The 13,266-nt window shown below is 50.5% G+C and overlaps 5 protein-coding genes across 5 annotated transcripts; 2 read left to right on the top strand and 3 right to left on the bottom strand.

The window, feature by feature from the left end:
• Positions 1–22: 22 nt before the first annotated feature.
• On the bottom strand, positions 23–1,828 carry Phax (phosphorylated adaptor for RNA export). The gene is made up of 5 exons (XM_017159638.3): positions 1,646–1,828; positions 858–1,590; positions 707–798; positions 403–652; positions 23–336 (listed from the first exon to the last, which is right to left on the bottom strand). Exons 1-5 carry the CDS (start codon positions 1,688–1,690, stop codon positions 122–124), a joined length of 1,335 nt encoding a protein of 444 aa, XP_017015127.1. The 5' UTR covers positions 1,691–1,828; the 3' UTR covers positions 23–121.
• Positions 1,829–3,091: 1,263 nt separating this feature from the next.
• Mys45A (SDA1 domain containing protein Mys45A) lies at positions 3,092–5,578 on the top strand. The gene is made up of 2 exons (XM_017159670.3): positions 3,092–3,676; positions 3,741–5,578. Exons 1-2 carry the CDS (start codon positions 3,200–3,202, stop codon positions 5,403–5,405), a joined length of 2,142 nt encoding a protein of 713 aa, XP_017015159.2. The 5' UTR covers positions 3,092–3,199; the 3' UTR covers positions 5,406–5,578.
• Positions 5,501–6,289, bottom strand: tsu (40S ribosomal protein S12 homolog tsunagi). The gene is made up of 2 exons (XM_017159671.3): positions 6,127–6,289; positions 5,501–6,037 (listed from the first exon to the last, which is right to left on the bottom strand). Exons 1-2 carry the CDS (start codon positions 6,185–6,187, stop codon positions 5,601–5,603), a joined length of 498 nt encoding a protein of 165 aa, XP_017015160.1. The 5' UTR covers positions 6,188–6,289; the 3' UTR covers positions 5,501–5,600.
• Positions 6,290–6,770: 481 nt separating this feature from the next.
• On the top strand, positions 6,771–9,302 carry Pgm2a (phosphoglucomutase 2). The gene is made up of 3 exons (XM_017159672.3): positions 6,771–7,220; positions 7,284–7,385; positions 7,440–9,302. Exons 1-3 carry the CDS (start codon positions 7,060–7,062, stop codon positions 9,046–9,048), a joined length of 1,872 nt encoding a protein of 623 aa, XP_017015161.2. The 5' UTR covers positions 6,771–7,059; the 3' UTR covers positions 9,049–9,302.
• A 371-nt stretch (positions 9,303–9,673) lies between these two features.
• Positions 9,674–13,191, bottom strand: Vang (Strabismus domain-containing protein Vang). Its single transcript, XM_017159642.3, has 2 exons — positions 12,585–13,191; positions 9,674–12,517 (listed from the first exon to the last, which is right to left on the bottom strand). Exons 1-2 carry the CDS (start codon positions 12,835–12,837, stop codon positions 11,013–11,015), a joined length of 1,758 nt encoding a protein of 585 aa, XP_017015131.2. The 5' UTR covers positions 12,838–13,191; the 3' UTR covers positions 9,674–11,012.
• Positions 13,192–13,266: the final 75 nt, after the last annotated feature.

The following is a 13,266-nucleotide window of genomic DNA, read 5'->3' as shown; positions in this document are numbered from 1 at the left end:
GTTTACCCCCCGGAGACGTTACTTTTTCAGTCCTAATTCGCTAGGCATTTATTTAATTGTACAAATATGGGTCTATCTATGCAAGTGCGGTATAAAAGGGGGCCCTGCGCTTGGCGTGGGCCTAGAAGAAGTCCATGTCCCCGCAATTGACGTCCAGAAAGTCGTCGTCGTAGCTGGTTAATTCCTTGAGTGGTGCTCCTTGAGCCGCCGCCGCCGCCTTGGATGTGGAGGGCAGTTCGGCGGTGTCCACCAGGTTAATGTTGATCTCGTGCGTCCTGTACTCGGGGCTGTCCTGCTCCTGACCAGCCCCAACGGGCGAGGGCGGCGGGTTGGACACTGTGTTCCGAAGAGGAATCAATTAGTTAGCAAAAAGGATCGACACATTTAATAGGACTCCCATACAGTTGTTCGGCTGGTTATCTTCCCGCAGCTCGTCGCCCTGCATGTAGTGCTCCTTGACCTGCTTGCTGAGGCACTTCTTCAGCTCCTCCACCTTGCGGTCCCGCAGTAACGCGTCGATCTGCTTTCGCGACTTGCTCAGGCTCTGGCGATCCTCGCTGAAAATGGACTTCTGCTGCTCCTGGGTAATGCTGTCGTGGTGTTTAAGCAAGAACAGGAATACACCGCCCGGTGTACGTCTCCGCTTGCCGTTCTGTTTGAGAAATGCTATTGATGGGTGTATTCCGGGACAGGTTTGGCTACTCACTTTGATCATCATGCCGCCATCGGCTTCGATGCGCTGGGTTTCTTTGTACAGCTCGATGGGTAGCTCCATGCCAAGGATTTCCACGACTCGAACTGGTGAAGTAGGTTTTTAAGTTAATACGCATGCCACATCCCATTCTCCACCAGCTCACCTAGCAATTCGTCCTTTTCCTCGTACAGTTTGCTGGCCATCTCGGTGGCCACATCCGAAGGGTCCCTACCGGCCACTTCGTTGAGGTCGAGAATGTGCCTGGGCTCGCAGGAGTCGGAGGAGCCGCTGGCCGAGGATGTGCCGCGTCGGGAGCGGTGACCCAGTCTGCTCTTGACCGATCCGCGCTGTGGATACTCGTCCGTGGACCGACTGGAGGGCCTACCCCGTTTGTGGGCCGGGTGAGAGGACTCGCCGCCGTCCTCCGAGGAATTTGAGAGCCGTCGCTTCAGGCTGTTCTCGCCGTTGAGACGGTACCGCAGCGAGAAGTCGTAGTTCTCCACATTCCGGTCCCGGCCACTCCGGGTGACGTCGCAGCCGCGCATGTTCTCGCTGAGGGCGTCCTCCTGCAGGGCCGAGGCCCACACATTGTACTTCTTGAAGCGCGCCCGGTTCGGCTGCATCTCGGCATCCGTGGGCGGAACGCGGCGCATCACCGTTCGCCGGATGCGCTTTTTTCGCTTCTTGTGACCGCCGCGCACGGTGGAGTCCGTGCGCAGCTTCTTGATGCAGCCGTCCTCGGAGGACTCCCCCGACGAGGAGTCGCTGTTGCTCTGCGACTCGTCCTCCAGCGCCGTCTGGATCTGGTGGCAGGTGGTGAGGGGGCTGGCCACCTTCTCGGCACCTGCAGGTCGCTGCAGCGGCGTGTAGACGCCATCGTTGTCGCTGTCCGATATCTGGAAGGACAGCACAGATGGTCATTGGGGGCCCCGACTACTGGGTGGTGGTTACCTCGCCGTCCTCCAGGTCAACGTCGTTCGAGTGCAGCTCCATCATTTTTCCAGGCCAGACGAGAAAATCTTCGCCCAAAGTGCAGCTGTTTGTGCAACACTGGGCGGCAGAGTGACCGTTTTTTGTTCGCTGGGTGGGGGGAATTTTGAATTGAATTGAGCGCAGGAATGCTACGATTTTGTTTATTTCTCTTTTTTGTTTTAAATTGTATGTTAAATCATTTTAAGATCGTCTCTTAGGTACATTAATTTAGATGCTCTTTTGAGCAGATATCTTCTACGTCGCGTCTATATAAGCCCATTAAACTTGATGGTGACGAAGAACGCTGTTCAGAATCTATTAGGGGGATTCCCTAAACTGTTGAATTGCTGAATTGTTGAATTTTGGTCAGCTGTTAATCAGCTGTTCCATACAAAGTCAACTTTCAGAAATTTCAGCAATTCATCAGCCTCGGGGCTGCTGAAAATTTTGTTGAATTGCTGAAAAGCCAGAGCTGTCACCTTTTTTAAAAAGTCGTGGCAACTCTGTAACATTTTAGTATCACCAGTACGCATTATTTATTTTAAAATCAACTTAGAAAGCATATTTGTGGTTCTTTTTACCTTGGCAACACTTTTAGACAGTAACTAGCAATAATAAATCAAATTTTACATGCTTTAAGTTCCGTGAAATTTTTCAACAAATAACAGCTGTTTGAAAATTCAACAGGAGTCATTTTGGGTCGTTCCCTTAATTGCTGAAATTTTTTGTTGAATTTTCAACAATTCAGCAATTCAACAGTTTAGGGAATCCCCCTATTATAACTTATAATTAATGATTATTAAAAAGAAGGCTTTAAGGAACTTGTAAACAGGGAACGTAACTGTTATAAGTTTTATTTTAAAAATCACACTTTAACAGTTATTTTCTGATTTGTAAAGTAAAACTCAAAGAACAACTGTTATTTTTTGAGTTTTATAATAAAAGTTGACAAATAACAGTTATTCGTCGTGATCAAAAATAAAACTCAAACTTGATTTATGGCGATTTTGTGGGTAAACAAAATTTTAAAAAAATATAGGTATAAAATATGCGCGGTTGCCTTTTTTAACAAATTTTTAGTAAGTTATAAAAAGCACGGGTATCATGTTTTTTTTAATTATTTCATTTTTTCAAAAATGTCAAGGATAACTGTTATAGAATAACTGTTATTCATAAAAATCAAAAAATAACAGTTATTTTTTGAGTTTTATTATAAAAATCAAAAAATAAAAATCATTACGGATTTGTAAACTACAATGGCTAATAAAAATTGTGGTGTATTTAAAAAATTTTTAGGACCCTTCTAAGTGCGTGATTTTTTTGTATGAAAAATTTACAATAACAGTTATTTTCGTTCCCTGCTTGTAAAACAAAAAATAAATATTAATTAAGAGATATAAAACTGCCTGTCTGGTATTTCCGCTCCACCCACGACTGGTCACACACCACACGTGCATATTTTTTTGGGCGACGGAACGTGGTTGGAAACAAAAAGAACGCAGTTTCCATCCCATAAAGATTTCACGGCTCACCATGGTGCGGCCCAACAACAACCAGCTGCCGGAGAACCTGCCGCAGCTGCAGAACCTTATCAAGCGGGATCCGGAGTCGTACAGCGATGAGTTCCACATCCAGTACCAACACTTCCTCAGCCTGTTGGAGGTGTTCGCGCTGAATCCCAGCGAGGAGAACAAATCCCTGGATGACATCGTCATGTTCGTGGCCCAGGTGGCTCAGTGCTATCCGGCCGTCTGTGAGGAGTTCCCCAAGCGGCTGTCCGATCTGCTGAAGAACTACGCCACCGTTCTGGATCCGGCCATGCGGAATTGCTTCGTGAAAGCCCTGATCCTGCTGAGGAACAAGAACCTGGTGCCCGCTCTGGACATACTGGAGCTGTTTTTCCAGCTGCTGCGGTGTCCGGACAAAAATCTGCGCACCTTTCTGCAAACGCACATCGTGACCGACATAAAGAACATGAATGCCAAGCACAAGGATATGAAGCTGAATTCGGTGAGATTCAGTGGACTACTTTCTAGACTACTACTATAATAATTAAAGTTTTATGCCATTCCAGAGCCTGCAGGCCTTCATGTACTCTATGCTGAAGGACGCCAATCCCAAGGCGGCCAAGATGTCCGCTGATATCATGATTGAGCTGTACAAGAAGAATATCTGGAACGATCCCAAGACGGTGAACGTCATAGCCACTGTTGGCTGCTTCTCCAAGGTGACCAAGGTGCTGGTCACCTCGCTAAAGTTCTTCCTCGGCCACGACGAAGAGGACGAGGAGGAGGACACCGACAGCGAGAACGAAGTGGACCTGAAGGGGGCTCTGATGGCCAATCGCGTCAACAAGAAGACCAAGAAGCGGACCAAACAGCTGGCGCAAATCAAGAAGCAGGCAGTGAAGGCGCAGAAGAAAAAGAAGAACGCGCCCGCCTTCAACTTCTCGGGCATTCACCTGGTGCACAATCCGCAGGGCATGGCCGAGGGCCTTTTCAAGCAGCTGCAGGGTACCAACGAGCGATTCGAGGTGAAACTGATGCACTTGGACGTCATTTCCCGCCTCATCGGCATCCACGAGCTGTTCCTCTTCGGGTTCTATCCGTACATAACTCGCTTCCTGCAGCCCCACCAACGCCAGGTGACCCGCGTGCTGCAGTTCGCCGCGCAGGCTTCGCACGAACTGGTGCCCGGGGACATCATCGAACCCATCCTGAAGACGATCGCCAACAACTTCATCACTGAGCGCAACTCCAGTGATGTTATGGCCATCGGTCTGAATGCCACGCGCGAGATTTGCATGCGCTGTCCCTTGGCCATGGGCGAGGATCTGCTCCAGGATTTGGCCATGTACAAAACGTACAAGGAGAAGTCAGTGATGATGGCAGCGAGGTCGCTGATCACACTGTACCGAGAACAGCTACCGGCTCTGTTGCACAAGAAGGATCGCGGCAGGCAGACGGAGGCACAGGCCGAACGCAAGGTTCGCGCCTACGGAGAACGCGAAGTTCATGATACAGTGCTGGGTGCAGAGGCTCTGCTCAAGGACTCCAAGACAATCGATATAGAGAGCGACGAGGACACGGACTCCAACGATGGGGAATGGGTCAACGTGACGCACAGCGATGGCGAGGGAGGTCGAGAGGGTGAGGATGACGAAGAGGAAGATGAGGACGAAGATGAGCAGGAAGACGATGATGAAGAGGAAGACGAGGACAACAGTGACCAGGAGGAAGACGGAGACAACTCGGATGAAGGCGTGGAAAGTGGAGAAGAGTCGGCAAAGGCCAAAAAGGAGAAAAAAGATATGAAAATTCTCAACCAAAAGGAGGCTGCCCAGGAACTGGCTCTTACGCGCATATTCACAGACGAGGACTTCAAGCGCATCAACGCAGCCAATCTGAAGAAGACCGTGACTAGTGCCCGCAAGCGGCCGCTGGAACAGGATCGCGCTGAGTTCGTCAAGCTGAACAGCATTGAGATGATCTACAAGAAACGCAAGCACGACAAGGAGTCGCGGCTGGAGACCGTTCAGGCGGGCCGGCAAGATCGCGAGCGCTTTGGGTGGAAGGACGGTCGGGTGAACGAGCACTGCTCCAAGACGAACCGCGAGAAGCGCAAGACCAAGAACTTTGGCATGCTGCGGCACAAGGCGCGCTCTAAGGTCAAGAAGAGCTTCAAGGACAAGCAGCAGGCGCTTAGGAAGCATCTACTCCACCAGAAGAAGATGAAGTAGTGGCCCCTGGGGCGCAAATCCCTGTAGTGTTTTTAATAAATACTAATATAAGAGCTATTTCTAACAATTTGTAATGATTGTATAAAGGTAGTTGGTAGAGTTTAGTATCTGCTTTATTTCACTTCAAATAGACTTTGTACGGTTGCCTATGCATTAAACTAATTAAAAATGTATTCGTGTGGCCTGCTGTGTCGTCTATCTGCGGCGCTTGTCGGACTTTTTGACGCGTTTGGGTCCCTTGACGAAGCACCAGTCCACCTGGATGGTCTGTCCCATGATTTCGGCCCCGTTCAGCGCCTCCTTGGCGGCGAGCGCCTGTTTGTGGGTCTCGTACTCGACGAGGGCGTAGCCCTTCGAGAACCCAGTGCGTCGGTCGAGATTCAGGTGGATGTTCTTGATCTCGCCGTAGTCGCAGAACTTTTCCTGGATCTCGTCCTCCTGCGCCTCCTCGTGGATGGAGGTGACGAACAGGATCCAGCCCTCGACGGACCGCTGTGGCCCGGGCTCCAGCTCGTCGTCGTCCTCGTTGCGCACCCGCTCGTAGCTGTGGATCGCCTCCCGGGTGTTGCTGTCGCTCCCAAATCCGCGTCCCTTGCGGTGCTTCGCCTTCTCCTTCAGGCGCACAATGCCCTCTGTTTTGAGTGTAGGGTGCACGGTTCGGCGTGGGAGAAAAATGAAGGCATGAGATCGGGGTAAGGGAAAGTTCGCTACGGCTACTTACGGTCACCGTCCTCGTCCACCTCGAACTCCTCTGCATTGTCAATGTCCAGAACATCAGCCATTTTCTTTATTGACTATAAGAAACGGAATAAAATGGTTTATTTTCTTTTCGTTCCGCGTCCGGCCAGTCGCAAAAACTCCGCTAGAGATGGGTCGAATGCTGGTGTTGGCTAATACCGATTATAATCGGTTCTGCAAATCTAGAATACCCTTAACAAATCTAGAAGTGCCTGCTTACCACCGCTTAAAACTGCAACAGCGAAGAGTTTTTTCAATTCTTTTTAAATAATAATAATACTATTTGGGAGTCCTGATGTGATCCGTCTTATTATTATATTTATGTTATGTTTCGTATTAAAAGCTTAAACAAATTAAAGAAAAACGAAAAGCTGACATTTATTTTTTACCGAGGTGCTCCATTTTTACTGTTGAATTTTCTGAGCTTGGGCTTTTTGAAAGTTATTCGGTACAATTACTACTAGTAATATATATATAGTAAAATAAAATATATTTTAAAAATGTTTATTTTAGGATGCTAGGTTTGGCACATTTAAAAATTTAAAATAAGTATATTATTAATAATTAGGACGTCGAAACGTAGGCCTCACTGCACTTCACGCTGCCATCTCTAACTCACGCATCCAAAAATCTTAAATTTTGCGTAAAAATAAAAGGGGGCGTGGCGGATCGATTGTGTGTATGTGGCCGCATCAGCGAACTTATCAGTCCAGTCTAAAAACACCCCACCAGTCGATCGTCAATCGCCGCTCCTAACGGCAGCCAAGTGTGCTTTTCTCTGTTGCCGGTCTGTGACATCACTGTCAGGAAGCGAGTTCTGCCTTTTCTCCGCCCCCGTTCGGCATTCTCCAAATTAAACTTGAAATTAATCAGATTTTCCGCACTGCGCTCTTTCGGTCAAAAGCACTCAGCCACCATGTGTCAACCCACGGGACAGATGCTGTGCGAGATCAAGAACATGGCTTTGTCGGGCGATCCGGAGCTCGACGGCCAGATCCGCAAGTGGATACGGTGGGACAAGTGCGCCAGCACCGCCTGCCAAATCATGGACGCCGTCCGGGCGCAGGATTGGGATACGTAAGATCAGTTAATTATTTTAAATCCATCTTTGTTTAATTGGCTCCCCCTCACCCTGGACAGGCTGCGCAAGAGACTGTGCACTCGCATCAGCTTTGGCACGGCAGGATTGCGGGCCTGCATGCGGGCGGGCTTCGACTCGATGAACGAGCTAGTGGTAATACAGTAAGTTAGATCTATATCTCCAAGGGGTGATTACCTAATCGACTCTGTCAACAGGACGGCGCAGGGCTTGTGCGAGTACATCAAGGAGCAGTACCCGAACCCGGAGGACTGGTCTGGGCGGGGCATCGTCTTTGGGTACGATGGGCGCTACAACAGCCACCGCTTTGCCGAGCTGTCGGCCATTGTCTTTCTCAACAACGACTTCAAGGTGTGGCAGTTCAAGCGCTACGTGGTCACGCCCATGGTGCCCTACGCCATCTCCCGGCTGCAGTGCCTGGCCGGGGTCATGGTGACGGCATCGCACAACCCCAAGGAGGACAACGGCTACAAGGTGTACTGGAGCAACGGAGCCCAGATCATCCCGCCCCACGACGCGGGCATCCAGGAGGCCATCCTGAACAACCTCGAGCCGAAGGCTTCTTCGTGGGACGACTCGGCGATGTGTGGGAACACGATGATCGAGGATCCGTACGACATCGTTGTGCCGCCGTACTTCGACGTCCTGAAGAAGAGCCTGCCCTGCAGCCTGCTGGAGGTCAACGGAAGGTGCCCGATCTCCTTCACCTACACGGCCATGCACGGCGTGGGCTATGAGTTTGCCAAGCAGGCCTTCGCCAGGGTCAACCTGAAGCCGTTCGTCTCGGTGTGCGAGCAGCAGGAGCCGGACCCGGAGTTCCCGACCACGCCCCTGCCCAATCCGGAGGAGGGAAAAACCTCCCTGGATCTGTCCATCCGGACGGCGAAGGCCAGCGGCAGCCAAGTTATTCTGGCCAACGATCCGGATGCCGATCGGCTGGCGGTGGCCGAAGTGCGCGAGGATGGCAGCTACAAGCTGTTCAGCGGCAACGAGGTGGGTGCCCTCCTGGGCTGGTGGGCCCTGGAACTGCACAAGATGCGCGAGCCCGACTGCGACGTCAGCAACGTCGTGATGATAGCCAGCACGGTGAGCTCGAAGATCCTGAGGGCCATGGCCGAGCGGGAAGGCTTCCAGTTCTTTGAGACTCTGACGGGATTCAAGTGGATGGGCAACAAGGCCATCGAGCAACAGCAGGCCGGCAAGACGGTGTTGTTTGCCTTCGAGGAGGCCATCGGCTTCATGGTCGGCACTGCCGTGCTCGACAAGGATGGAGTCGGTGCCGCTGCCCATGTGGCCACAATGGCCTGCTACCTGCGGTGCAAACGATGCATGACGCTGCAGGAGAAGCTTCGCGACATCTACGAGACGTACGGCTTCCACACGACCATCTGTTCGTATGTCATCTGCCGCTGCCCGCCGGTGATCGAGCAGATCTTCGAGCGCCTCCGCACCTGGGACGAGGGCAAGGCGGACACCTATCCGACGAGCATCCTGAAAGGCGAGTACGAGATCGAACACGTTCGCGATCTAACCACCGGCTACGACAGCAGCACCGGCGACAAGAAGGCCACTCTGCCCACCAGTTCCAGCTCCCAGATGATCACCTTCACCTTCAAGAACGGCCTGGTGGTCACCCTGCGCACCAGCGGCACGGAGCCTAAGATGAAGTACTACGCCGAGATGTGCGGCAAGCCGGAGGAGAAGAACTGGGCTAAGCTGACCAACACTTTGAACGTCATGGTGGAGGCCATTGTCGAGGAATTCTACGAGCCAAAGAAGAACGGGCTCCAGCGCAAGAAGGACTAATCTGCATGCCCCCTTTTAGGGGACACTCTAGGCGAATTTGACGATACATCCAACATGTTGACCTGGCTAAAATTATAAGTTTTATACTAACAGCACTGACGCACAAGCCAAAAAAACAAAACAGCCGTGCTGAGCTGTTGACTATTAGTCTTTAGAGTATATCCGATATGTTAGTATTCTATTTACATTAGGCGAATATTTATGAAAACTTGTAAATAAAGGCGAACAGTACCATCACCCAGGCACCACCAGAATCGTACGAGTTGCATAAGTCGGATATATGATCGGCCAAACAAAGCATTTACTTCCTTATCTTAATGATGTGAAAAATGAGACCACCAGGTTTCAACACACTTGAATTAATTGCACTTATTATTCTTATCATTTGAACTTGAGTGGCAGCGATAGAAGAATTTAAAACTGATTGATGTGAGATTAAATCAATATTGTACTTATGTGCAATATGGTAAGCCAGCTGGCTCATTTATCATTATAGGAACTGCTTATTAATAATCTAAGGCTGATAAGAACAATTTCATTATATTGTAGAAGACCTGATTATGAATGAATTAATTACTGGCGTATTTCCATAATTTGCGTCATCGCACGTCAGAAAAACAATTCATTTAAAGCTGTTAAAAAAGTGGGTTTGATTTATTTTACGGCATGTGGTTTCATAAGCTAAATACAGTTACAACGGTTACAGTTTGAGAGTTAATATTTAAATAGTTGGATGTCCAATTGCTTTAAGTAGTTGCTAGAGAATTGCAATATAATGGAGTGCTTCGAAAGAAGGCATTTAGCTAGAAAACGAAAATGAAATCAAACCTCAAGCAAAAGTTCTCTAAGTAGTTTGTAAATAGGTATATATATATACTATATATGCTTAGATTGGGTTCACTGGAACGTACATATGTTCGAATACGAATTAGGGCCCTTATCACTACAATTTTGTTTCTAAAAATACACGAGTTTCTGTATATATGTGGTTGCTATGCACAGGTTAGTACATACACCTGTTAGTGGCTGTTGGCAATTTGTATGTATAAAATGCATATTCAGGCAGTCTTTGCTTAAATTATGTATTTGTCATCAGTTGCATTCGAGTTACAGTTTTGTCGTCTCTCAACTTTGTGGCAGCTGAGCTAGGACCTTTCGGTTTCGGCTTAAAATGTGCGTATGTAAAATCCCATCGAGTCGCGCCAAGAGTGGCTGCTCCACTTTTGGCGCAAGTCCGAGTCCTGGCTAAAATTCCATGGTTTCCTCTTGGCTGACTCCACACCTTCTTAAGGCTACCGATGGGGCTTACACGTCCCGAATATTGTGTATAATTTTAGATATTCCGAGACGTGTAGGCCCAACTTTATTCTAAACATATTTCCTAAAATAAAAACGTGTATAAAAGAGCTGCATTGAAGAGTTGATATCTTATGATCGCGGTTCTGGAAGCCGAACCATCATTCTTATAATTAATACTTTGGGAACTTGTAAGTCATGCTTGCTTATCGAAGAAGGGTCGAGTGATATGTTCGAGTCGGTTTAGGATGATAGAGTTTTGAGCATTGATTGGCTGTTGATATTCGGGTCATAAGTTCAAGTTCGTAGCTGATAAGTACATCGTCTCCTCACCTAAGCGTCAGTTACATGAACAAATAAGTACAGGGCCTGTTTGAATTTTTGTCGATTTCAAGCTTCCGACCTGTTTCTGGTTTTTTAAATTCTAGGAATTGAGTGACGTTCTGTTCAGCTAGTTATTTTTGTAGCGTATTCATTAATTTTGATTGCTTAATTTGATTATGATGATGTTTTTGGAAATGAATTACTTTTCAGGTCTGAAAAATTATTAATAAAAAAGGAATGGGAGTATAAGAATATCGGGATTATCAGACAAACACATGCAGATAGGACGATTGCGTCTGGTTGCTGTGCGTGGGCGTGATGATCGGCGGGGCGTTGTGGTGGTGTCATACGGATGTCTCCGAGTTTAACTTTAGCACAAACTTGTTGCTCTTGGGGTCCACAACCTCCTCGGCCAGGTTGAAGTGCGGCAGCTTGTGCACGGTGACCATGAGGGAGACATCGTTCTGAATCAGCTGGAAAGTGCACTCGTTGCCAATGGGTCGGGAGACGATCTCGTCGCAGATCAGCGACCACGACTGCACCCAGCGGCGCTCCTTCTCGCTTTGCATCACTGGCGACTCGGTCAAGTACGGTTCCAGGAAGGCGCGCGGCGACAGATCGTGCTTCAGGCAGTGCGCCAGGTGCTTCAGGATGCTCTCGAAGGTGTGTCGCGGCTGCTGGCGCGTCACTCGCAAATACTTTTGCAAAGCCCTGGCCATCGAGGGAAAGACAGCTGAGGCAGCCTCCTGCGGATCGAGCGGCAATGCCGGAGCGGGTTCGTTGTGAATTCGCTTGATGTGGGTGAAGGCCTCCTCGGCGGCGGTGATGAGACGGGCGCGCCGCTTCTTCACGCGACGCTCGTACTCGTGCTCCTCGTAGAATCTCTCGTTGTGCGACGAGTCGCGCCTCCGGGCATTGGCCGCCAGAACCGCCCTGCTCTGGCTCTGCTGCTGCGAATTGCTCACCCCGTCCACCTCGTAGTACTTGAAGCTGTTCGATATCTTGTTGCGCTGCGACTTGGAGACCGAGATGGGGATGCGCTCCAGGTAGGGATTGAAAATGGGAAAGTCCACGTAGTAGTGCTGCAGCACCCACACCGCCGCCCGCTGAATGCTCAGTTGGCCCAGCATGTAGGAGCGCGAGACGCCGTCCGGGGAGCGGATGATCTTGACGTAGTAGCAGGGCTGCTGGTGGCGCAGCTCCAGCAGCACCACGGCCACATAGTGGATGAACAGCAGGGTGTCCACAAAGTTGGTGGCGTAGCCCACCAGTGACTTGTAGTCCACGGCATCGCCGCCCGTCTCCACGACGATCTTGGCCCCGTTCGTGACCTGCACGACGTAGAAGAGCCAGTAGGCGAAGGTGCAGATGGTGACCAGCAGGAGGACCAAGGCGCGGTACAGGAAAATCCGCGGCATGCTGGCCGCAGTGCGGCGCATGAAGACCGCCCACAGACCGATGGCCAGGAGCAGGAGGCGGGCGGCGAGCGAGACCAGTTGGCCCTTGCACTGCTCGCTGCAGGCCAGCAGCTGGGTGCGCACCGTCTGCGTCAGCTCCGGGTGGTCGAAGGCCGAGGGGAAGAAGCCCACGTAGGGCATCACCACCATGGCCACCGGGGAGAAGAAGGCGCCGCAGCCCAGCAGAAAGTAGAAGCCGGACTCCACGTAGCGGCGGCAGGCGAAGCCGAAGCCCTTGTCGTTCTCGCGGTGCCACATGTTGTTGATGTCCTCCATCGAGATGCTCTGCTCGGAGGTGTTGCCTGTGACGGCGGTGGTGTTCTCGCCCCAGTTCTCGTCCTGCGGCAGAATCTGCACCTCGATGACCTCCTGGCCGTCGTGGCTGCCGTCACCTGGTGATGCAAAGTGTGGTGTAATGGAACCTGGTGGACATGGACATGGCATCACCACTAAACTCACCTGTCATATTAACGCTGGTCTGGTACGGTGCCATGTCGCCCCGCTGGAATCCCTTGCCCGACTTGGAGGAGTGCGTGCTGCGATGCGAGTGCCTGGAACGATCCCTCTCCCTATGGTAGCCGTTGTTCACACTGCCTCCTCCTCCTCCTGCTCCGCCGCCTCCGCCACCGCCACCCCCTCCGCCGTTGTTGTTGTGATTCCGCGAGCGTCTCGAGCGTCCACTGTGTTCCGACTTGACGGATTCGTTTTCCATTGCAATTGGGCTAGCGTGCGTGGGCTACGCCCGATCCCGAGTCCCCTTCTCGCCGAGCTGCGTGCCCCAAATCTCCGCGCAACCTGACCGTGCAGCTATTTTAGTGTCTAACTGTAATTACGGCCGCGGCAGCAGGTTTTTCATACACAGGTATGCAGGGCGCAGTGGATGCCCCTCGCGGCGATTTAGAGCTTTATCTGCGGCCAATCGTGCGGCACATTGTCACTTTGGGTCCCTCGCTTTCCTATTGCTTTTGCATTTTCACTATTTCACACACATTTTACGCTTTTTATTCACTTTTTCGTGGACTTGGCTTCACCCTCGCTCTGCAGTGTGACCGCCGTGCTACAGCCACTGCCGACGAGCGGTCACATTGCTCCCTGGCGTTTTGCAACACTAACGCTTTTGGCGGCAAGAAAATACGGTTTT

This window comes from Drosophila takahashii, chromosome 2R (genome assembly GCF_030179915.1).
Source record: "Drosophila takahashii strain IR98-3 E-12201 chromosome 2R, DtakHiC1v2, whole genome shotgun sequence".
NCBI lineage: Eukaryota > Metazoa > Arthropoda > Insecta > Diptera > Drosophilidae > Drosophila > Drosophila takahashii.
Note: the sequence above shows the minus strand (reverse complement) of the source record. Positions and strands in the feature narration are given on the sequence as shown.